Here is a 23,981-nt window from a genome sequence, read left to right as displayed (position 1 = left end):
TACAATGCAAGCATTTCGAAATTTCCGACACGGCGATTTAAATTACGCCCGCCCCCGCAATCCTATTCAACATAACATTAAGTAAAATTCATACATCTTTTCTTTTTTTTTGTAGCCAAAAACGCCCCACATGTATTTTATTTGAATAAAGGTCACTTTCCCGCAGTTAAATCGATAAAGCATCACATCGTAAATTCTCATTAAGTTTGAATTTAGTATTTTTATTATATATACGTGTGTGTGTGTGTGTGTGTGTGTGTTTATACATATATATCACGCGCTCTTAATTCTCTTGCATAACTTCTCACATACATGCGTAACGTACTCATTTTCCGTCCGCTCGCAAAGTTCTTGTTTTTCCTCCTTTTCACCTAATTATTTTCGACATCGATAAAAAATTATATATATTTCGATAATTATTTCATCATTAATTAATTATTATATCTTATTGTTCCATTAAAGTTTAAACTAAACTGCTCTGTGTGGTATGCATGTCTGGCAAGTACCTCACTCATATATATATATATATATATATAGATATATATATATATTTGTATATTTATAATAAAGTATCATTTTACTTATTATCAGTATCTTTTATATTTATTACTAGAATCATGAATAATAATTAACTCACAATAAGTCAAATTACAATTTTCCTTTCTTTGAGATTAATTAGGATTGGTGCAAATAATATAAGGTAATTGAATCTATACAGACCGATTATCGAGCATCGCGCAGGGTAATCCGTACGACTTTAAAGCAACAAAAAGTTATACATATATACGACATTTTTCAATTAATTCCATTAAACAATAATCCTCCATTGTCGTTCACCATTTCTGTCGTTTAAAAACGCGGTATGAAGTTCATTAATTTTAATCAATATGATTGATAAATTAAAACATTGGTGTTTTCTTTAAATTCATTAAAACAATTTGATAATAATTTTCCTATAAATAATTGATCCTATAAATAATTTCCTAGCGCTATTAATATTGCAATATACACCATCCAGCAAAATAAATCGCTTGTTTAACGGATGGCGCATTAGAAAAAAAAAAAGAAAAAGATAACACCCATTTAAGGTATTCAACATATTTTGCTCACTTTATCAATTCACTTTCTTTCTCCACAGCTTCGCATATTTTTAAGGCTCACAAAATTTGTATACCATTAAAATTGTTTTGATTTTATCTAGGTGAGCTGCTCTATTAAATTAATTTTTTTAATTACAAATTTACCCATTAACAACCAAAAAATTAAGGTGATATCACATGTTATTATGCAAAAGCAATTCACTTTTCAAAGCCTTTGACTTTCACTATCAAGTTCATGACTTAAACTCATATTATAAATGGTATACACAAATCATATTAAAGTGAAATTATTTCTTTGTTCAATTGAATAGATTTCGATAAATTAGAAAATTGATATGAATATTGATGAACTTGGGAGTACCTGCGCGAACCGGTCCCACTCAGTCCTCTCAGGTACTTATTCATTGATACTGCAAAATAAAATTTGCAAGAATCAGGTCTAACGTCCACTCGAAATTTTGTACAGAAGTTTCGTCAAAGATAAAACTAATAGCTTCCTATCTTTGTGAAACAAGGTATTACCATGTACAAGCAATTTTTGTTCAATTAAAGCTATAATGAACAATAAATTAAGCAATTCAAATTCTTCATTATCGATTGGTTTTAATAATTTCCATACCAACAACTTGTTTGCCTGATCACTAAATGTTGCACTTGGGCAAATATGATTTTGTCAATTAAACTGTTTAAAAATGAAAATTTTATAGAAAAAGAAATAATTAGAAATATTTGGCAAGTAAATGATAAATTAGTGGATAACTTGTGTTCATGATATATAGAAGGTGAATTCTTGCTGATCACCTTGATCTGTTCTATAATGCGGATATTGTTGTAAAATAAACATTTTATAGAAAATTCAACCCTTCCGTTATTCTTGTGTATACCATCACGAGAATAATAATAATTAAAAGGGCCCGAAAAAAGTTGCTCCTCTGTTACTTTACGAACGACACGAATGATCAACTATCATTTAGAATATTTGTAGACGTCACTGTGTGTGACAAATTCGTCCGTAATAAAAATAGGAAAATTAATCGCGTCAATTCCCTTCGCGCGGTAACCAACATTGCTATAATTTTCATTTCTTTTTCATTTTTCAAAACGAGGTTCGTTGCGCGAAATGCAGGACGTTCATGAAAGAATTTTGTACTTTTCTAAGATCATTCGTTCGCTTGCGTAAAGAAACAGTTATTTTAAATAGAAAGACCTCTTTCGAAAACCCAGTAAAAATGTTAAGACAGATATTTTTTTTGTACCATGATCAGAATCGATTTATATCTTCGAGCGTTTAACCTGACGTGACTTGGCGGTACGACGAGGTTTCTTTGTAGCATCGCTCGGTGCTTCCTCTGCCGTATTGGATTTTCGTTTTGAAGATAATGAAGGCACAGGAGCCTTTGGTGGTGCCATTTCCACTGTCGCCGGTGGCGACGAAGGCTGTTGTGTAACCGTTGGTTGTGAAACAACTTCGGTAGGACTCTGCGCATCTGTTATAGGAATGAAGTCTAATCCTTCGTCGATCGTTTCCGTTATTACGCCTTGATTTGTTAAAGCTTGTAGATCCTCTGACGGTACTAACATAGACTGACCGCAGACTACGCACACCGGTATCGCTGGAGATTTAGATCGCCAATACTGAAGCTCTGTCTTACATTTGTTCAATTCCTACAGAACATATTTATATCGTGAGAATGATTTGGTAACAAGGAAGGTATCGAAAAATTATAAAATCTATAAATCTTCTACATATATCTTTTCCGCTACACGTTATTCTTACAAGTACCAAGTGTACCTTAGTAAATACCTGTAGGAGTGTGCTAAATTTGCGAGATGTCTCTTCGTTCTTTTTATCGTTCTCGTCGAGGCGCGTGGCATATTCAACGATTTGTTTCTGTTGCTCGGCAATTTTTGATTTGCAACTCCTCAAATCTCTACGCATTAACGTTAACTGACTATTATATCGTTTCATTCCTTGTTTAATCTTCCGGATCCGTTTTCGTAACACCATGTTCGATTGTGGTGGTGATACGCTAGATTCTAAGAGGCCAGGATCATCCGACGAATGTGGTGGAGAACCTTCTTCCCCGCTATTGTTTCCTCCTTTACCACTCCCAACAGTCAGAGGTGTAGAATCCAGGCACATAAATGGTTTGTTCACATTACTAGAGGCTAAAACATTTAAACAGAATATATACAATATAGTGTTGTGCAAAACTGTAATAGAACACAGCTTAATGTAACTTCAAAAGATTTAAAAATCGGGCATTTTTGCTCACAGGAGAACGTTCCAGTAAGATCTAAGAAATCAGCTCCAAAGTAAGGAATTTCTGGTAATGTTGGTTCGATACGTTCTTTAAAATACTCCATAGCCATAGTACTTAAATCAAATAATTCGTCTGTTACTTTATATGGTCTGGCTAATTTTGGAGTAACTTTTATATAATGTAAAATACGATAAACTTCGTCTAAAATCTAAAATTAGAAATTAAACTTATCAAGTGTATTTAAAAACAATATATTTTTAATCCTACAAACCATAAATAGTTTCATTTACCTCTCCAGGAAAAAAGCAACAATGTTTACGCTCAATGTGTTTGCCAAAACTCATTTGAAGCAAGGTGAGACGCATATGAAGAGTTTCAATAATGTCAGATTCACAAGCTAATGGATGATTACGGCGAGCAGATTCACGTCTCGGCATCTGTGATTTAATTGCCTGAAAACGACTCAACATCTGTGTTTGAAGCTTCTGAAATGTCGAATTTAAAATTGAACCACAGACACGATCCATCTGATGGCAAACCTGCGAATAGAAAAGAACATATTCGTTTATATACTAGGTTAAGTATTTTAAAAGTTGTATAAAATATTGTATACTGTATTTTTCGCTTACTGGACGTAAATGAGCCACGGTATTGTAATCCAAATAGCTGAAAATCTTTTCAAGAATTTCAACCGGTAAGTCAAGGAGGTTTAGATTACTGTAAGAAGGTGGCTCAGAGACAGATGTTCCGCTATAAGAACTAGCCATTGTTGCAGATTGATGTCTTCTAGATGAATTTACATCAGCAATCTCAGTGACAGGTCCACCCCCATTGCTCGCTCCCATACTACTTGACTGACGAGTTGATACCATATTTTTTATGTTCTTATTTGCTCTGCTTCAGCAAAACCCTGCAAATTTACCATAAAGAAAGATTAGAAACAAAACTGGTTGGTATGCTTAAAATATTGTCAGGATAAAACAATAATTAAGAGACCTCAGATACCAAAAATCAATACACAATCAAAGATTATTCCTTTACTTTCCTATATTATAAAGAAATTGATCAAGTATAAATACAACGAAATTATTTGCCAATTCATTCGTACATTTTTACGAGAAACATACTCTAAAATGTACTCGGAATAATTGTGACAAAAGAATGTCAGAAAATCTCGTCATAACGGAATATCCCCCGAAATATCAAAATAGGAAACAAATTTCCAGTATAACATAGGAAGATCTTGAACTCGTTAAATAAGTTGCAATCGTTCTCATTGGTTTTTAAAAAAACGAAACACGATATAGCAGCAGTTACATGAACAAAAATCAACGTGAAAATTGATGAAAAACGAAAGTTGAAATTCTTTACGTACGGTGGAAAGTCTGCCAAGAAAAATTCAATTTACGAAGTGGAAAAAAAGCACAGCGACACACGAATACAGTGAGTGTACAGTATCGACGGATACCTGGAGATCGGCACCGTAAGTGCGATCGCCGAATGTCTTCGTCGACGCTGCAACGATGAAGTGAAAAGAAGAAGAAAAAGAAAAAAATACAAGATGTAGAAAGAGATTGATATAAATGCAAGATATCTCAGCGCGCCACTGTAACGGCCGTGGCGTGTTATGCACACAACCACGACAAAGTTGTACAAAGCCCGATGGAAACAAACAGAGGGAAACCGGGTAACCGTGCGCAATCGATGTACCCAGGACATTTCTCTCTTTCAATGAGGTTCAAAGAGGCTGCGTACATTCGAAACGTAAAGTAAACGGGAACAAGTATAGGTGGAACGATAAAAAAAGAAGAACGATCAAGTCAGGAAAAGATCACATACCCCCTGTTAAATGACGAAAAGCAATCACTGTATCCGCGTTGGTGATTTCAGCGACATTTTGACGGAGACCCCTTCCTTCTCTTCGCGAACCCCTGTTTCAACGTTCTCGTTCTCGCTTCGTTTCACTATCGAAACTTTGTCTCGTTTCGTCTCGACTATCCCTATCGCTCTCGTTTCACCGATGCTTTTCTATGCTTCTCTCTTTTCCGCTTATAATCCTCGTGTAACTATGAACACGCACCAACACGTATCCATAAATTGCACCCCGGAAAAAAAGCCCGCGCGTGTACAGTCGAGGGAATATTATAAACTTCTTCTTTTTTCGTTACCTATCCACAAGACCTGTTTCTCTTCCCTTCAGAAAATCGCCGTCGGGTACATAGGCTTTTTTAGGTCTATAAATACCAAAATAAAGGATAACGATGTCACTATCTTACGAAGCTGTTTCGCTTGTAACCAGAGTGCGGCTACGAGAGAAACGAAATCTTATAACTTTTCTGCGATTCGATTTAACAGTGAATCCGGTCGCTTTTGTTCAAGCTAGAATAAAGATCAGCGAACAATCAACGCCGACGTCGACGATTACGACTATTGCGACGACGACGGCGATCAAATGCACATACATACATATGTGTAAAACTAGTATCGTTGCTTTTGCTCAACCGTTTCCTCACATTCCTTGTAAACGTACCCACCGACTTACCAACGTTCCTCGATTGGTCAATTTTTCAAGTCAGTTTGCAACGAGCGCTATTCTGACATTTTAATGGTTATTTCACAATTTGTGTAGGCAGAGACCATCTCCGAGCTTTAATGATATACATATGCCCGTTACTGGAGTAGCGTTGTGCAAAGCAGAGAAACTGTACATACAAATTTTAGTTCTCGACTACTATTAGCGACATCTATAGATAGCGCTGATGGATCGGAAGAGCGTATAGTTTAAATCAAACACAATTTAACAATATTCCATTAATTTACAATAATATGAAGTGTCCAAGATACGTATTGACGTAGATGAAACTATTTCTGAGTCAAATCTAAACAAAACATATAATTTTTATTTTTGTTTTTGCAGTTGTGCGTATACATACCTGTGATCAATCAAGTTTTGAAATGTATTATTTTCTTTTAATTCAAAAATGGACAGAATTTTTCGATAGACCTAATATGTTCTAGACTTGTTTTCATAAGAGTATGTAGGTATTTAAGATATTTGTTCAACCATTTTACTTTTTGCGCGACTAAGTATAATGTCAAGAGTATAAAAATATCTTGGTTGTGACCGTACCGAAAAAGAAAATACTTTCGGTTATCTATCTTTAGCATTACTGAAAAATATATGGAGTTTATATTTACGTTGCAACTTAAAGTAAAACTTAACCTATTTTTGAAATCTGTGAAAAAGTTGTTTTGCATACATTAGTTTCTCTTGTCACGAATAAAAGACAGCTCATCAAGAGATGATTCGATCATTATAAATCAAAAGAGACGGTGATCGATAAGTCTTTAAATAATCTACGAGCGAAGGTAGAAACAATTTTACACCGTTTTCGATCTAGAGAAGCACTTGAAGTTTCCTGTATATCCCGTGCGCGATAGATCGCGCTCAGAAAATAAAAAAAGGAAAGGAGAAGAAAGAATCACTAGACCTGTTCCTGTCGTTCTAAAATAATTATCTAGCTGACCTTTCGCAAAGAAATCCGCCTTTGCCCTTGCCTTCTTTCCAAATAAATTGGCCGAAAGATTAACCCGAAACAGCAGTTTCTTGTAAATACATATGTACATACACACGCGTTGCATAATAGTTGCGAAATTGGGTCTAAGAATCATGCTGCGGTTTTCTTGAAACTTTTATTCCGAAACGTATCAAACGAGGCGACCTTCATTAAATATTTCGAAGGCTCGTTGAAGCGCCGCCGCGCACGTTGTCGATATTTCATACCGTTTATAAGGAAATGCAAAAAACACCCTGATGCCCCGCCATACATAATTGTTTTTAAAGCGTTCGGTCTATACCGTGAATGTGGTTAACAATGAATCAGTTAGTAATAATATATAGCTGTAATTTTTTAACGATAATTGATACCTCGTTTATCGCCAGCATATTTCATTTCAGAGTGTATCAAAAAAAATACAGACACACCCAGTTCCATTAAGATAATTTTAATTATAGATTGGGACATTATCATAATATATGTATAATCTATGGTATTTTATTAAAGAATAATATATTTGCTAAATTTTCCTAATAACACGTCAGTGAAGAAATCATAGCATTAAATATTCAAACTTTTCGAGGTTTTCGATGAACGTGGTAGTTAAGGAAAATCGTTAGCGGAAGTACGTAACCGAACGGAAACCGACACATCCAAAATACAATAATGAGCTCTTACGAGCGTTAAAGTACCGCAAGCTATATGGCTCACGTACCACAAACATCTCAAATAGGACCCCTTCCTTTCTTTCTTCCCATACTATTCTAATTCAACTTACATATTTTTAAACCTTGTTTTGCTACTTTTATTTAATATCACGCAGCATTGTTGTCGTTAATGCAGTATCGGAAACGTACTTATCAATGAAACAAAAACACTATCTGAAATTAATTCTTCGAGTGAAGTTCAGAAGGCGATAAAGTCTAAATAACAAAACTGTGAATAAAAATGAGTATGCGTATGAGAATAAAAATTCCCAGATTCATTCTTAAGAATTCCTCGTTTACATATATGTATACATTTAGTTTCTTTTTTATTTTCCATATACAAGATTATAAACAAAGAAGTCATTGAACCGATGGGACATTGGTAACGAGTTTCTAGAAACTATACCCGTATCAGTTTCTGGAAGCGGCAGCTTTCTGATATCATAGAAGGATTCTGAGTCATCGGAAATCACGATCGGTCCCGTGTCCCTTTCCTGGCTTTCTCGATATCCCGATTACCTGGTCATCAGGTAGCCAGCTCTGTCTGGCTGTCCGTCTATGAAATTTTCTGCACAGTCGATAGGCCACGGCGAAATAAAAGCGGTCGTCTCTTATTTAACATAGCCGACAAGGCAGCCAGTGCTCAGTCGACCACCGACCGTATAACACAGAGTATATTCACATTTCTTAAGTCAACGTATCGGTAGACCGGCGTTCCGTAAACGGTGTTAGACAGTGTGAAAAGTGACAGTTCCACTCGCCATGACTTTCTTAATCTTCACCATAGTTCCATTATTCGTATCGAGTAAGTGGTTTTATTCTTCTTGGGTTCCTTTGAAATTCGATTTGGTCTCTCCCACGGTCTGGTATATTAAGAGTGATTTTTTTATTGAGGAAATAAAAATATAACGATACCGTGGATTTTTAATTTTAATCGATTTTTATAATTTCTTTATTTAATACTTTGACGATCGTGGGATTCCTGGGATTTAGATTTAGATTTTTTATATTTGATCACAGGATACCGATTGGATTTCATTTTTAATTAGACATAATTCATGGTACAAAGTGTAGAAGAGAGTTTTCAATTTTATAAATGAACAATTTTTTGAAATTTTATATCGTTAGAAATATTAATAATACATTTTTACATCATCGATTGATTTTCTTCTGGCTCGAAACGACGTTGAAAAAAAAATATATATATATATAACCAAATAACACTTGCAGTTTATTTTAATATTCTACGCGTTTTGGCATCTGTCCACGGTGGTTGCTTCTAAAACAATTATATGCACTTATTGTTATTAATATCACGAAATCACTTAAGATTCATGAGGGGAGCCGGCTGCATAGCCGGTGCATATGCAACCTGGTCAACATTGCATCGTAGAAACGGTATGCAAATGACAATTAGAATAACGTTAAAGATTTTCATTTAGACGGAAGTGTATATACAAAATGAGGGAAGTAAAAGCGTTACATAAAATTCACGAAAAGGGAAAGCCAACTATCGCCATCGTACACCGTGTAATTCTTAGATTCATAATTACCGCGATGAAATCGCCGTTCATTTTTTATTCCCTTTTTTTGTTTTTTAATTAGGTACAAGAAATTATTTCATAGCAACTGGCAGGAATTAGGAATCAAGGAGGTTCTTAGATCCAATAGAATATTTTCATTCCAAGTTTAATTATAACAAATATAATAAAAAAATCTACACGATTGAAATATAAATCTACATTGCTTTGGATTAACGCTGCCTTTTATAAATCAGAGAGCCTTATATAACATTTTGTACCACACATGTTCATATCTGATCCAACGTGTGCTCGTACTATGATGCGATTTAATGCAATTAACGAATATTACAATTAATGCCTATTAAATTAGGCAGAATTTTATTTTTGCCAATTATTCGTAAAAATAGATGCCGGCTAATCTAGTAATTAGAATAAGATGAGATAATACGATGTCCCTCGAGCGAGCGTGGTTAATTAACGCAATTTACCATTTAAGAAATCGAAATTTACAATTAACGCTTTTTCCTGAATTCTACGATGGTCGTGTTTATTTTTCTTTACTTCTGCACGCAATCGATGATGAAGGAAAGGAATACGTAACACGGATGCTTGTACTGTAACAATGTTATTTTCAACATTGTGTATTTTGTTAAGATGGAACTTCTTGGAAAAATTTTTATAAACATTTTTAGCTGTGGATAGCAACCGAGGAGTATCATGGAATTTTTTTTCTCATTCAATTTACTAAGTATAAACTATTTTTCTTTTTCATGGAAATTTTGTGCCTCTGATACGCGTAATAGGTTTCCCTAAAGTATCTATTATTTATAATTCATTTAATGCACCTTGTGCACGAATGCACGAACTGTAATGCAGTGTTATCATACAAACTGTTTTGAAAAATTTCACTTTCCAATATAGAAAATAGAGGTGGAAAGCGAAAAATTGTATAAACGCAACATTTTATTGCAAACAGACTTTATGTTCAAGAATTTGTTATGATAAATTTTCTGTTTCGTGCGTGATAAAAAATTGCATCAACGAGGTAATTTTCACAGAAGCTAACGATTAGAGAATCGTGCGATGGGTGTTGATTTATCAAAAGAATAGTGCGTTTTGATGTAACATGAAACTTTATAATCATCGTTTTCGATCTATGATTATGTCTGAAATTAAGCTGTACACTTTAGAAAGACACGTAATATCCATAAACTTAAATGATATCGTTGATAAAGTGCATTTGGCATGATTTTCTGCATGCCACGTGTTGTGCAACCTTCATAAGATTTTTCAGAAAATTAAATTGTAATTAGTACTCTTGATTTACGAGATTTCGATCATTTATTATCGTTTTCACGTTTCCTTTTATTATCTTATTTTGAAGTAATCATTTAATTAATCAAAATTAGATAATAAAATAAGTACTAGGGAAATCTTTTGTAAGATAAGAGAATACGATTGAGATATATATATATATATGTATGTATGATAAATTATTAATTCCATTATTAATTGCAGTAATAAAGTTTGAATAAAAGAAAGCGCGTTTCAAAGTCGTCTTGACATTGATACGTCGAATTATAAGCATTGAATGTTTTAATAAACGTTTGAGACTTTAGACATGATATAAGAAACTTTCAACGCCTATTATACAGAACGTGATTTCAGTGCATACGTGTAACCCTTTCCTTTGTAAACGATAAGCGAAATTCTAGAAGCCAATGATAAACTTTGCATTCAAAGAATTATTATTATGTCCTCTGGTATTTAACCCTTGTTACGTCTGAAGAACCAGAGACCTTGGTTTTTATTTAGTTTTGAATTTTTTAAGAAAAATTAATAAATTGATAATTAAGAATATATAAAACTCTCTCAAGAGTTTATAATTTTATTGAAATTAAGAAGAAACCATATTGATTGACAGTTTCAGAAAAAAGATAATCATACAATTAAGATATTAAAATAGATAATAATTCGAAATATAAGGATTGAGATGTTTCTTCATCTAGTGATCCCTAGAACGAGCCGTCTAGTGTTTTTTTTCCTAGCACAAAAACCCCCGATATTGAAACACGAGAGATAGAGGATTATTATTCTTCGTTACACGTGATGTTATACTTGATTTTGTAGACGATAAATATTATAATTAAGAAAATTTCTGTCAAGGTCCGTCGTAATGAAATGGAGATGCATTGAACTGTATGCACGAAGATTCATGAATTTTCTTGTGCTTTGTTTTTTAACAACTCGCCGAGGGTCAATTTATTATACACGAACGATATTGCTTATTCAACAATAAAATTATGATAATATAAGATCGTTTAGAAATTTAAAATAAAATCTTCATAATTATACTTACATTTCGAGTGGCTATTTTCAATGTGCCAAGTGAAACAGAAGTGTGCTGAGTACGATCAAATCGTGTCAGTACATATTATAAATGAATACTAAATGTATGGACAAACGATATTCCAAAAATACCTCGTTGGAATGTTGTGGAAAAGAATTATCTTTGAATGATAAGGTAATAAATTGATTGTACTTAATATATTAATGACAAGATCAGGTTGATTTATATATCTAATCTTTGTTTATTTTTGGATAAGAAGAACCAATATTAATAATCTTACATAATTAAAATAAACAGGTGATTCTATTTTATGGATGTTCCACCTTTGATACACTCAAAGCAAAATAAGAAACAATGAGATTCTATAAGATTCTCAGCTATATTATTGGATTGTTTAGAAAGTTTATAGCGGAATTTAATGATAACATCGAGGTGGAATTTTTATGTAATCAAATCACAAGATTTCTGAAATTTCTCTAGTTGTATAATATAGGTCGTTTTTCATTAAGACCTTTATTAGGTGCGTTGCGAAAATCCGAGTATCCGGTGTATTCGAATGCTAATTAAATTGTGAGAGATTTTAATATTGGCAAATTTTACCAACGACCTAATAGTTTCTTCTTTGAATCTAACCGCAAAAAAGTAGTCGGATGAATTATTTTATTTAGAAATCTCCTGTTCAACATTGACGCATCCAAGGCCTTTGAAGCTTTCCCTGTATTAAAAACGCACATAACGAAACATAAGATCGCCGTCAGTAGATATACGTGCTCTCGTTTTCATCGTAATCCACGATCAAGTTACATGTATTTAACAACAATTATCTTGCATAAGAAAAGGACAGTTTCAACATTGCTTAAAGTTATTTAAATTAGTTTATAATCCTGAAAACGACCCCCCAGATGGGTTTCCTCTCCGACTGAAAATAATGTCGATCCTAAGAAAATCCTATTCGTCATTCGACCACATGTGTCGAGCATATGTGTAGGATCTGGAAACACTAGTTATTATATACGATTTATCTTCAGTCAGAGAAAGGAAAGATACCGAGCTTATTCACTAACCGATAATCGAGGAAGAAATGGTCTACTTTACTTTTCCACCGGAAATCTTAAATGTTACCGCCTTGAGTCATATGAATAATTCATATGTGAGCGATTTAGCAATTAGTGCGGCTAGGCATGGCATTTGCATAATGTGGAAGTTAAAGATACATAGTCAAATTTTGTTTAGGTTTACCGAATTATCAATTATTAAATTTCCAAATTACTAAATTACCAAATTTCCAATTTAGCAAATTACCAAATTATCAAATTTCCAAATTATCAATTACCAAATTTCAAAATTTCATTTTTTTCGCTGCAAACATTTTACTATACAGCGAATAGAATAAACTTATCGTAGTTTCACGTTTGAGAAGAAGTACTTGACGTACCGGTGAAAGTTGATTCACGAAAGATTCGAATCGAGCACGGTGTTGCATTCAACTCGTCACAGATGAATTATTCCAAGACTCTTTTATTACGAATAAACATCGATTCGTTGCTATGAATTCGATTGAAAGCGATTATACCGTTACCTTTGACATCGAACGTTTAGACTGATGCATACCTGTCTGACTTGCTGATGAATAATTGAACGTAAACTTGTTCAACGTATGCAACAAGGACATTTTTATCCATGAGAACCTGTTGTACACAATCATTTTCTTTGCCCTTCTAGATAAACCGTTTTCTATTCTTCACTACACGACAGAGAAAAAGTTACCTTTTATTAACGATCTTTCATGATTTTCCATAAACACTTGGCGATTAACGATAATGAGGATCTCATGATTGTTCGTCAATTACGCATAAATACATACGCGGTTAATTAAAGGCAACGTTCGTTTAAGTGGCGATATTTGTATAAATGCAATAACGTGTAAATGAATTTGTTTGTTCACTGATTGCAGGTGTGCTGGCCAATAATTTCAGCTACGATGGAAGCAATGGTGAGTCAATTATTATGTTAATTGTTCAACCACTTTTTTTCGAGTGACGTCTCGTTAACGTCAATAACTGTTGAATTAATACCATTTTCGTGGAATCGTTGCATACTTGTAAAACATTTACTCTTCGAGTTATAATTTTATTTTAATTCACCTGATTTTCATTTCAACCCTTTTCAACCCTTAAGTATCACAGAGTCAAAATTGACTCTTTATCTTTGAATAGATTAATTAGAAATATAATTTCAAGAGGTAAATCTGACCCATCTGGCTCCGGAATTTCTTCTATTATTTTATGGCGGAGGCTCTTCACGAAAGGTTTTCGAAACGCTAATGGACCATCCTTTCCAGGTCCGTCTCATTGGGGCAACGAGTATAAAACTTGCCTGGGGAAATTCCAGTCTCCTATTGACATAGAAGAAAAAGATGTAACCACTACCACCTTTCCGCCACTGCAATATTCTGGTGTCCATCGTTCCCATACAGCCTACATGACAAACAATGGGCACACAGGTATGAAGCAACAAGGTCAAGATATTGACGAGTACGAGTAACCCGGCGACTTTGTTGAAATAATATGTACACAGAAAAGAAACGTAATGCACTGAAAAAAAGGTTCCATACCGTTACATAAAACGTTTCAAGTGAAAGGAATTTTTTCTAAAAAGAGAAAAAGGAATTGTAATCTAAACGATATTAAACAGGGAGAAATTAACTGAGTAATTTTAAATATAATTATTCTTAAGTGAAAGAAAAAGCTACTCAATTTTGCAAGGAATTTTATCCATGAAAGTTTACTTAGAAAGCGTAGAAATTTACTTATTCGAAGGATAAATAAACGATACGACCGTTTAATGGTATTGTAACGTTATGCATAGCTAGAGTAATTCAACAATCGATAAGTCTTACATACTTATCAGAAATATACTACAAGATATTATTCATAGCGTTCAATTAACATGTAACTCCCTCTTACATTATTTATCATAGTGTTTACTGTTTAGAAATTTCTAGTCACCTTTGCATAAAAATAAAAATTCAACAATTTCAATTTCCTCTTAATGGTAAATACTGCGCAGTACAGTAAGAAAATTATCATTTAAACATTCCATGCGAGTCGTACGGGTTGTAATATAAAATCAACGTCGAACATGGAATGTTAAAATCGTTTTCAGGAAAGCGTACAATTTCAAAGCCTATGTAATGTTCGTTGCATTTGTTACAAACGTGATTCGTATCCTTGAATAACTGCAAATTAACGTTGATTATTGCACGACTTAGACATTGTCTCATCGTAATTAAGATAAACGTTCGAGAAATGTGTAAAAAGCAAGGCTATTCGGTGCAGATAAAAAGAAATTTTATGCTATTTGTTTAGTGATGATTCAAAGCTTCGACAATGAATTGCCTACGATATCCGGAGGACCCTTAAACGGTAGCTACGTTTTCCAACAACTTCACTTCCACTGGGGACAAAACGATAATCTGGGATCCGAGGATCTCATCAACAATCACTCGTTTTCCATGGAACTTCATGCTGTTTTCTGGAAGAAAGAGTACGGTTCATCGAATAAGGCAATGAATCATTCTGATGGACTTACTGTACTGGCATACTTGTACCAGGTAATGTACAAATATTGACAGTACATGTTTCTATGCAAATATTGAAATTGATTAACGATAATTGGATACGTAAAGCAATCCCAAACGAATAATAATTATAAACAGTTTAATCTTCATTAAGATCTCTTATTGTATTGTAATCTCTTCCTACATATGTCTTTAGGTATATCTTTTGGATCTATTTTTCCCTAAATAGATTCTCTTCAGATTTGAACCCTAAGAAAATAAATGAAGGAAAAGCGCCAATTTGTGGATCTTGCTTCGTCAAACAAGATCCATGTTCTATTTTGAACGTTTACATCTCAGGAAACGCGTTCAACTACACTTGAATTTATTACATATTTAACAGAAAATGTACATGTTGCAGGTCGCCGATAAACCGAATCCAATTTTCGATCCCATCGTGCCACAGATACCAGAAATAATGACTGTTGGCAATAATATCACACTGAAGGATGACAATATTTTGAGCAAATTGATCGCAGCTGATATCGAATCGGCCCAGAATTATTTCACATACAGAGGATCGTTAACAACACCCCCGTGTTTGGAGATCGTTCAATGGATTGACTTCATAAAACCGCAATTTATATCTCACGAACAGGTACTTCCTGTAAAAGCCGTTAAGTTCAATGTAAATTCTTTACACGTACGCGTAAGGAGGCTTTTAAAAATGTTTGATTAAACTTTAGCATCGACTAACTGTAAACACGAAGAAATGCTGTACAAATATGTTCTGTAAATGCTTCCTATTGTGCTCTAATTATTTAGACTTAAATACTAGAAAAAATATTTTTTTTTTTTAGTAAGAGAGCATGGTTTCTGTTTATAAATGGCAAGTCTCATTTTCATAAATTAATTTAAAAAACCTTGATTTTTAGTTGGCCGCATTCCGCAGTGTCCAATCTAGCGATGGTACAAATTTAACTCATAATTTCCGTCCGGTTCAACCGTTGGACGGTAGGGTGGTCTATCGCAATATTCCTTCCGGATCCACGGATACTTCCGTGTCAACGAATCCGACCCTAGCCCCCGAAACTACAACTACACCCCCTGTAACGACTACAACCTCAAAGCCTGAACCAACGACTAAAGCTCCAAATCCTGAACCAACGACTAAAGCTCCAAATCCTGAACCAACGACTAAAGCTTCAAAGCCTGAAACAACGACTCCACCGATTGCTACAACGATTCCTTCGAGTAACAAAACTGACAGTTCTAATAATGGACAACAAAGCATGTGGACCGTATCACGTTCGTATTTTATTTTGATCAATAAATTTTATAGACACTGTTTACGATACGATATTAATTTGTTCTCTGATTTTTATTGCAGCTTTTGCAGTGATACTTGGATTAATTTTTCTGCTACCCTGTCAGTAGTATACTGGAGACTCTAGTCAATCACTTTGACTGTATATGTAATTTAAAGTAGGCAATAAGCAATTTGAAGTATGTATTTACTTGAATGATTTTGATGAAAGTAGATGTTATGTATTTCCTATGATGCATCTATGTAAGCAGATTTTAGTAACTACATATTTCAAAATTATGTATAAGATACTTGTAATACATAAAAAAAAATAAATGTCTTTGTTATTTTTAGTTATATATGTACTACTGATATTTATCTATAGGAATATTGTGAACATTGTATATATATAGAGTATTCTTGTACTGACTGATTATAAGAGTTCTTATTTCTTGTCAGAGCTAAGCAGTAGAGATAAAGAAAGACAGTAAGCAAATTGATCACCTGTACTTTGATAAGTAAGAAAGATAAAACTGTTAATTAAAATATTAAGAATAATATAAGATGGAGCTTCTTTCAGAAACATTGGTGTATGTCTGTCTAACAGTTCCTACTGCTGCCATAACGATGTATTATAATCAATTACATATGTAATAAGACTTGTTCACAAGTGTATGCATGTGAAACATATTGTGTTAAAATAAATTGTGATTTAGATGATAATAAATACAACTATTATAAAAAGGTATCATTACGGTTTTTTGTATGTATAAAATTATTTAAATATTATGATATAAAAATATCTAGAAAGTTATTAATACCCTCAGGTGGGTGATTCAGTTTGATCTTTAGTTGCCATATTTACTACAGCAGCTAAATCATGTTGTCCTTGCTTAAGTCGATCTCTTATAAGTTCAGCTATTGCTTTTTGGGTTCTCCTTTCCAATTTTTCTAACTTCTTAGCAACATCTCGTTTTAAATCCCAGTCTGGTTTTCTAGGAGCAAGATTACTGATATCCTACAGAATACAATTAAATAGATTTCAAACGGAAATAGGTATTTCAATTTCATAAACAATTGTTTACCAATTCCTCGATGACAACTTTTGTATTTGCAGCACTCAACTGATCTTGTACTTCCTCTTCTACATTTCCGGGTTTTGCATCGTCTAATATTTTATCCTTCAGACTATCGTCTTGTGGCTTGTAACTTCGAAACTTTGGTCTGTCATTATTAAACAGAAATAGACATAGCAATAAGTATCGTTGTTTGAGGTTAAGACAGGTTTGATTCGAAAGCACTTAGAAAAACCACTGGAACTCACTTTGGCAATTTACTAGCAATTTCATTTCTATTTTCCTTGTTATCTTCAGTCTTCCTTTTTAAAGCTTGCAAACGTTCTTTTCTTTTTAAAGCTTCCTCTTCCAATGAACCTATTTTATCCTCCGCCATGTTTATTTTGATGCGACCGATGTAGATGACGCACTATACAATCCTCGTGTTTCAGTAAGACTTGTGATTGAAATATTATCGTTATATATTGTGCAAAACATTATAAACAATCTAATGATTTAAAATAATTTTTAGTTTTATTTCATGTGTACATTATAAAGATCCAAATCGAATACTTAAAGACTGCAGAGTGAGATTCTTAAGAGTCAGACCAACTTCTGCAATCTATAGCAGGTGAAAATGTTACATTTTATTTTTTAAACGAATTAGTTTATTAACATTTATACAAAGATTTGTATAATTTGGCGTCAGATAAATTACAAGCAAAACTTGTCGATTACGTCTAACGTATTCCTACTCTTATGTTATACACATAGTAATATGTAACGTAAATTTAAATTTCAACAGACATTCGAGGAATCACGCTCACGCACGTACGAACTGTATGCATTTCATTTTAACGATTCCTTTAACTCAAAGTGCATCCCAACACACGTGTCTCATTTATTTTTCTAAATTTCAAATGAATCTTCTAATAAATGACATTCTGCAATAACGACAATTACCGTAAGTGGCAAGAAAATTAAAATTATTACTCGGCAATAATTGATGGTTATAAGTCGACTGATTCACGACCACCCCCGGAGGAGATTCATCGATATGTCCGCGGAGAGAAATCACGAATCTATGCCAAACGCTCGTGAAATTGAGGACATACGAGACACACACAGAAATGTGTGCTGTTCTTACCCGGTGGCATTGTGAACCTTCGTCCTGGCGAAAGTTTATTTACAGTCGACGAGGTATTTTCAATCCCGGAGTGTGGCCGGATGCACGATTTTACGAGACCCTTGATCTTAAAGGAGAGTTGTACTACTCGTGGCGCGATATCCCGTAGCTAGCTCGTCCTACACTTACATACATACATCTAGAGATAAATAATTAATAATCGCCGATGCGTCTGCTCGAAGACACCAGATACACCTACTGCTGGGCTAATTATCGCTTCGAACCACTTTGAATATAGAAACTTATCAAATTTTTAATATTGAGAAGTAGTATCAAAGTGATTCGACATTTTTTTAGATAGAGCGTCGAATGCCCGCTATTAGGTACACCATGCGTTATGGTTACGCGGATGTCATGGTTTAGATATATTATCCAATTATTCCGACTGTAGTCGAAAATATGATAAAGATACTCTTTAGGTTATACAGGGTAATGATTTTTTTTTAGATATCCTATATCATATTTCGCGGCAGTGGCGGTTCGTAGCTAAAATTAGTGGGGGTGCTGCTCCAGACAATTTTTGGTCTTTGTTTTAAAAGAAAACAAAAAAAAACGCGGCACTCTCCCTCGCAGCCTCACGTGCAGCTTCCTATGTGCGCATGCGCACGCAGTCAAACACCACGTCGCTGGAACTGTGAAGCGCACAAAGATTTTTGTATCTTTTTCATAAACTGGGGGATGGCTATTGGCATTAAGCTTAAGGATTATATATTGTACAAGTATAAAGAAAGAATTAAAGAGAAAAAGACTCGTTATATTAAATGTTATTGATAATATCAAGTGGAAATAAGGGATGCTGCAGTTCCACAGTGCCTATACGCAGCTTCCTATGTGCGCATGCGCACGCAATCAAACACCACGCCGCTGGAACTATGAACTGCAGAAAGATTTTTCTATCTTTTTCATAAACTGGGGGATGGCTATTGGCATTAAGCTTAAGGATTATATATTGTACAAGTATAAAGAAAGAATTAAAGAGAAAAAGACTCGTTATATTAAATGTTATCGATAATATCAAGTGGAAATAAGGAATGCTGCAGTTCCACAGTGCCTATACGCGAGCCGCCACTGTTTCGCGGTTCAATCGCCGTCATCCTCTTCCCTGAAAGTCTTACAATTACGATAAATATCGTTACGATTTACAGATACCGTGAAACGAGATGCTTACAGCAGCTGTACCACAAACGTTAAATCTTCTTCGCTTATCGTTAAGATTGGATTGCACGAAGCTAGGCAGCATGGTACGAAGAAATTTCACGGTATACCAGATTCTCCACCATTGAGCACGTTTCACGGGCACCGATGAAACTTGTTGGCGTGGAAAATAGGTGGAAGAAATAAAAAGAAGAAAGCGAAATGGAGGACAGGAAGCAAGGGTCGTGCGATTATACAATACAGGATCAATTTCAACGTGGTACAAGTTTGCGTAATTCGTGGATGCCAGGATGAATTCTATTTTAAAAACGTTCTGGATCTTAATTAATATCGTTATGATCTTTTAAGGACTTCCTTATTACGAGGACTACGTGGAAAGTTGTTTTTCTTCGGGAGCCGTTACGATCCCACGCGCGATGGAGCCCGTTTCATAGTTATGCGAACGTTTCGGTTCGATTTCACTTGGAATTGCTCAGTATTACCGTGTTCGCTGACTACAATACACCAAATGCATTCCATTGACCGAATCTTCTATTTACCAGTAACAAACCACGGTCTAAGACTTTCACAATTGCGTGTTCGCGGCTTTGCTGCTAATAAATGAATCGCTAATTGCGAGAAATTTACAACCGGTCGCGTGTTTTGTCTACTTGTATCATAATAAGAAACATGCAAACTGTCTGCGATATAATCAGCATAACTAATTGATAGAAAAGGCGCGATGAATTCTTCAAACAAAACACGTACACGTAAATTCCTCTTCAAGCCTGGCTATCTCATAACGAAGCTATCAAACTCACGACTCGAATGATTCGACAGATTCAAATATTGAAGACGAAGACTTTTATAATTCCCACTGGTTTTTGGAAAGGATATTTAAGGGACATGTCGAATTTGAAATGAGAAGGATTATGAAGATGATGAAATAGGGAAAAAGTGAGAGTTCGATTTCACCTGACTCGTATTGTCCTGCGTTGATTTACATGATTCGTCTAACTTCCATTTCTTTCTTCACGCAGATGCTCTGCCGAACGTGGCTGCCCCTTGATTCGTCGAATACTGGAGATTCTTATTTGGCACGGCGCCCACGTTCAGTGCCAACACTTTTGAGACGATGTTCAGGTCCTCTTGGTTGCCGATACCCGGCACGTTGTTCAAGTCACCGGCGATACCCGATTGATACAATAAATTCTGTATCTGTTTGGCTGGCGTGGGAGGTTTGTTTTGTCTGTACTGTGCGAAAGGATTGTAGAAGTTGGCCGGACTCCTTTGAGGTGGATTGAAACCGAAATTGTTTCTGTTGGGAGTGACTTTGTTGTCCACGTTGAAACCGAAGTTGCCTACAGCATTGAAGGCTTCCTGTCTGTTGAATCTGGTTGTCGAAGATAACGGAGGGTGGAAATCAGAAGAGAAGGAGCTGAAGCTCTGTTGAAGTCTCTGTTGATGCTGCTGTTGCTGTTGAGGTTGCTGCAGGGGCTGTAATTGCTGCTGTTGTTGCGGATGGAACTGTTGCAAACGAAACTGGTCCTGGAAATTTGGCTGAAAAGGAGGAGGCGCAGCAGCAGCAGGTACTTCCAAGGCGACGCTAGGCTGCAGATGAACGTTAGGTTCCGTAGACGGTTGGAAGGACAAGAAATTATTGTTCTGTTCTGGGAAGAATTGTTTTTGAGGACGCTGTGGTTGGAACCTTTGATGTAGCCTTTGTTCCTCGAACTTGAAACGTTGTTCCTCTAATTGTTTGATCCTCTGCTCCTCCAGCCTCTTGAACTTAGCTTGTTCCTCCAGCTGTTTGATCCTAGCTTGTTCCTCCAGCTGCTTGATTCTAGCTTGCTCCTGGAAATAGTACTGCTGTTGCTTCTGTCTAACCTGTTGCTCGTAGAGTTGCTGTTGCCTCGCCAGGAACTGCGTCTGTTGAATTTGTTGCTGGTGAAGCTCTTGCAACTGTTTTTCTAAAAGTTTCTGCTTAAACTCCAACTGTTCCTGAAGAGTCAACGCCTGTTCGTCGTTGTTTGATCTGAAAATGGGTACCACGCTTTTGGGCACACCCTGTTCATCCTGCTGAACCGTAAACGCGGCCACTAAAGGCGCTTGGAAGATCTTTACTTCTTCTGTTTTGTCTTTGCTATCACTGGAACTGATCACTGTTACGTTATTACTCTTTGTTGCAACGGTAGGAGTTGTCTGGGTCGGTTTTTGAGCAATCAGCGCGTTTGCAGCAGCGATACTGTTCGTGGCACTTCCCGCGAGGCTTTCGGAAATCTGGGTAGCTGGTTTCAGCGTGAAACTTTCCACCTTGCTGACGGAGAAAGCGTTGCCAGAAGGCTGTGGACTCTTCGTCCCTTGCTGGTCCAATTTGGACTCGGTTTTGGCTCCGAACGACGAAGAACTCTTATCTGGAAGAATCACATTCTGCACGTGAAAGCTTCTCGCGTCGTCCTGCGAGGCCTTCTCGATGTTCATCGCAGGTGTCTTCAGGGTTACGTAACGAACAGCCTCGTCGAAGCTGGAATTCTGTAGCTTGTCCTCACTTGGTACATCATCGTCCCCAGGGAAACTCTTGAAAGAGTACGTGGACTTTTGTACTCCCAGATCTTTGTTCAGATTATTCTTTGCCACACCTTCGAAGCTGGACGTGTCTCTCTGCGAGATGGATTCTCTCTCATCTTTGTGCTGTTCCGCTGATTCAGCTTCTAAATCGGTCAGGGCTTTCAACAGAGCTTGACGAAGATTTTTGTCTAATTTCAATGGTGGTTGGATCATGTCCAAACCCTTAGCTGAGATCTCTGCCTCCTGAGATCTCGCCAGGGTGATCAATGTGCTCGCCAATAGAAGTACTAGCGTTGTTGCCTGGAAAATCAATGGCAAATATTTTGATTAGAATTATTGAAAACATTTATGATTTATGAAACAATGAAATTAAATTTTTCAGGAGACAGTCTAGTATTATGGACTCAACGCCGAAGATGATCTTCGTTAATGAATGCATAATTAAATTCTGAAAGTTACTACGCTATGCATATACATGAACGTGATCGAAGAAGCGAAAATTTATTATACTTGTTTCCAGCCTTTATTAATTTATCGAAGAGCGCGTGTTAAAACGTATAGACGTTTCACAACTATCAGATAATTTTCTCTTTTCAAAAATTTACACGAGACTTTCGTTCCATTGGTAAGATTAATTTTATGTAATTATATGAATGAATACCTTATTTTATATTCTGAATGATTGTAAATCTGTAAAACAAACTACTAGGTGAGATATTAGACGAAGAAAATTATATCAAGATGCGAAGAATTCCCACGAAAGTGTATGCACCAGCATTCCATGCAGTCTGCTCCATAAACGGAATGTTTAATACGGGTCTGTGGGCAAAACAAGAGGATCGTCGTTTCGTAGAATGAACCCTCTTAAATCATTCACAGTGAAAGTTGTCGAATTAAGTAAAATTAACTTGGTCCATAAAATTTCAGAATTTTCGGGATCTTCCTTCTCACGGTAACTTTTTAATAATTTTTATCTATCATAAGAGCATAAAATCAAGTAAGTATTTATATATGTAAATTAATTAATCTAACGATATTTATGAATTAGACGGGATTATGGATTCGTTCTGGAGGGAAAGAAGCGTACGTTGACGAAGATTTTATCGAGCCACGTCCACGATGCGCAAAGGCGAGGTTCACACGTTTCTAGAAGCTCACCTCGAGCCACGAACTTTCATCCTGCACGGTGAAATTAATCGTAAAATCGTCCGTACACGGGGCCTCTGTGGTTTCTTCCGATGCCAATTCTAATAAACGTGATCTTGTTACATTAACAAAGATCATTTTTTTCATAGCACCTTCAGTAATTTGAAAAAAGACAACTCATAGCCATCTCCGATTGAAGATATATCAAATGACAGATACAGTAATGCTTCGAAATAAGCAAGTGGTCTCTGCTTCGAAATAAGCAAGTCGCTATCCCCTCTTCTTTGTTTGAAGTCGCCCGCAAAGTGAGAGGTACGAGAAACGAGTGAGAGGTCCATCAAAGCGCGAAGCCGATGTTTAGGGTAATAAATTTCACGCTCGACTGAGCAGTGACATCGGTTAGTAGAAGAAGGATGGAATATATATAATGCTTTCTCAGTCTGGTATATTTGCTTCGAAATAAAGCATAGTGCGAGAATGAGAGGGCATGTTATATTCTATCCTTGTCCAAAAAATAACATCGCTG

The 23,981-nt window shown here is 35.5% G+C and overlaps 4 protein-coding genes and 1 long non-coding RNA gene across 10 annotated transcripts in view; 2 read left to right on the top strand and 3 right to left on the bottom strand.

The window, feature by feature from the left end:
- Positions 1-218: 218 nt before the first annotated feature.
- On the bottom strand, positions 219-6,065 carry dmpd (F-box protein dampened). Of its 5 annotated transcripts, XM_034323065.2 has the most exons (8): positions 5,907-6,058; positions 5,533-5,598; positions 5,204-5,430; positions 3,994-4,274; positions 3,655-3,903; positions 3,377-3,572; positions 2,893-3,269; positions 219-2,765 (listed from the first exon to the last, which is right to left on the bottom strand). In XM_034323065.2, the coding sequence occupies exons 4-8, from the start codon at positions 4,234-4,236 to the stop codon at positions 2,373-2,375; spliced, it is 1,458 nt and encodes a 485-aa protein (XP_034178956.1). In that variant the 5' UTR covers positions 4,237-4,274; positions 5,204-5,430; positions 5,533-5,598; positions 5,907-6,058; the 3' UTR covers positions 219-2,372. The 5 variants fall into 5 exon arrangements, with proteins under 5 accessions (XP_034178956.1, XP_034178960.1, XP_034178958.1 ...); XM_034323069.2 differs by lacking the exons at positions 5,204-5,430; positions 5,533-5,598 and having other exon boundaries at positions 5,907-6,065; XM_034323067.2 differs by lacking the exons at positions 5,204-5,430; positions 5,907-6,058 and having other exon boundaries at positions 5,533-5,880.
- A 2,174-nt stretch (positions 6,066-8,239) lies between these two features.
- LOC117603737 (carbonic anhydrase 2) lies at positions 8,240-16,725 on the top strand. Its single transcript, XM_034323183.2, has 7 exons — positions 8,240-8,433; positions 13,456-13,494; positions 13,843-14,004; positions 14,870-15,114; positions 15,482-15,718; positions 15,996-16,368; positions 16,451-16,725. The coding sequence occupies exons 1-7, from the start codon at positions 8,391-8,393 to the stop codon at positions 16,495-16,497; spliced, it is 1,146 nt and encodes a 381-aa protein (XP_034179074.2). The 5' UTR covers positions 8,240-8,390; the 3' UTR covers positions 16,498-16,725.
- A 232-nt stretch (positions 16,726-16,957) lies between these two features.
- Positions 16,958-17,860, bottom strand: LOC117603747 (coiled-coil domain-containing protein 12). The gene is made up of 3 exons (XM_034323199.2): positions 17,691-17,860; positions 17,452-17,590; positions 16,958-17,384 (listed from the first exon to the last, which is right to left on the bottom strand). Exons 1-3 carry the CDS (start codon positions 17,816-17,818, stop codon positions 17,190-17,192), a joined length of 462 nt encoding a protein of 153 aa, XP_034179090.1. The 5' UTR covers positions 17,819-17,860; the 3' UTR covers positions 16,958-17,189.
- Positions 17,861-17,894: 34 nt separating this feature from the next.
- LOC117603729 (uncharacterized) overlaps positions 17,895-23,981 on the bottom strand; it is a 34,495-nt gene continuing 28,408 nt past the window's right edge. The window contains exon 2 of one of the 2 annotated variants that reach the window (XM_034323164.2): positions 17,895-22,609. In XM_034323164.2, the coding sequence (XP_034179055.2) occupies positions 20,774-22,609 (1,836 nt within the window). In that variant the 3' untranslated portion in view covers positions 17,895-20,773. The remainder of the gene's footprint in view (positions 22,610-23,981) is intronic. The other variant, XM_076690828.1, reaches the window with a different exon arrangement.
- On the top strand, positions 22,603-23,668 carry LOC143305803 (uncharacterized). The gene is made up of 3 exons (XR_013062972.1): positions 22,603-22,934; positions 23,019-23,261; positions 23,358-23,668. It is a non-coding gene; the product is annotated as an uncharacterized LOC143305803 (long non-coding RNA).

The sequence above is a fragment of the Osmia lignaria genome, chromosome 11 (assembly GCF_051020975.1).
Source record: "Osmia lignaria lignaria isolate PbOS001 chromosome 11, iyOsmLign1, whole genome shotgun sequence".
Lineage (NCBI taxonomy): Eukaryota > Metazoa > Arthropoda > Insecta > Hymenoptera > Megachilidae > Osmia > Osmia lignaria.
This window is presented reverse-complemented; position numbering and strand designations above follow the sequence as displayed.

Bases quoted from the DNA above. Each gene is read 5' to 3' on its own strand.
- dmpd (XM_034323069.2), bottom strand. From the start codon at position 4,236: ATGGTATCAACTCGTCAGTCAAGTAGTATGGGAGCGAGCAATGGGGGT. The intron at 3,270-3,376 runs GTGAGCAAAAAT...TAAATGTTTTAG, and splicing joins TCTTACTGGAACGTTCTCCT to CCTCTAGTAATGTGAACAAA. The intron at 2,766-2,892 runs GTACACTTGGTA...TATGTTCTGTAG, and splicing joins TCCTACAGGTATTTACTAAG to GAATTGAACAAATGTAAGAC.
- LOC117603737 (XM_034323183.2), top strand. From the start codon at position 8,391: ATGACTTTCTTAATCTTCACCATAGTTCCATTATTCGTATCGA. The intron at 15,115-15,481 runs GTAATGTACAAA...TACATGTTGCAG, and splicing joins TACTGGCATACTTGTACCAG to GTCGCCGATAAACCGAATCC. The intron at 15,719-15,995 runs GTACTTCCTGTA...CTTGATTTTTAG, and splicing joins AATTTATATCTCACGAACAG to TTGGCCGCATTCCGCAGTGT.
- LOC117603747 (XM_034323199.2), bottom strand. From the start codon at position 17,818: ATGGCGGAGGATAAAATAGGTTCATTGGAAGAGGAAGCTTTAAAAAGA. The intron at 17,591-17,690 runs GTGAGTTCCAGT...TAATAATGACAG, and splicing joins ATTGCTAGTAAATTGCCAAA to ACCAAAGTTTCGAAGTTACA. The intron at 17,385-17,451 runs GTAAACAATTGT...TGTATTCTGTAG, and splicing joins AAGTTGTCATCGAGGAATTG to GATATCAGTAATCTTGCTCC.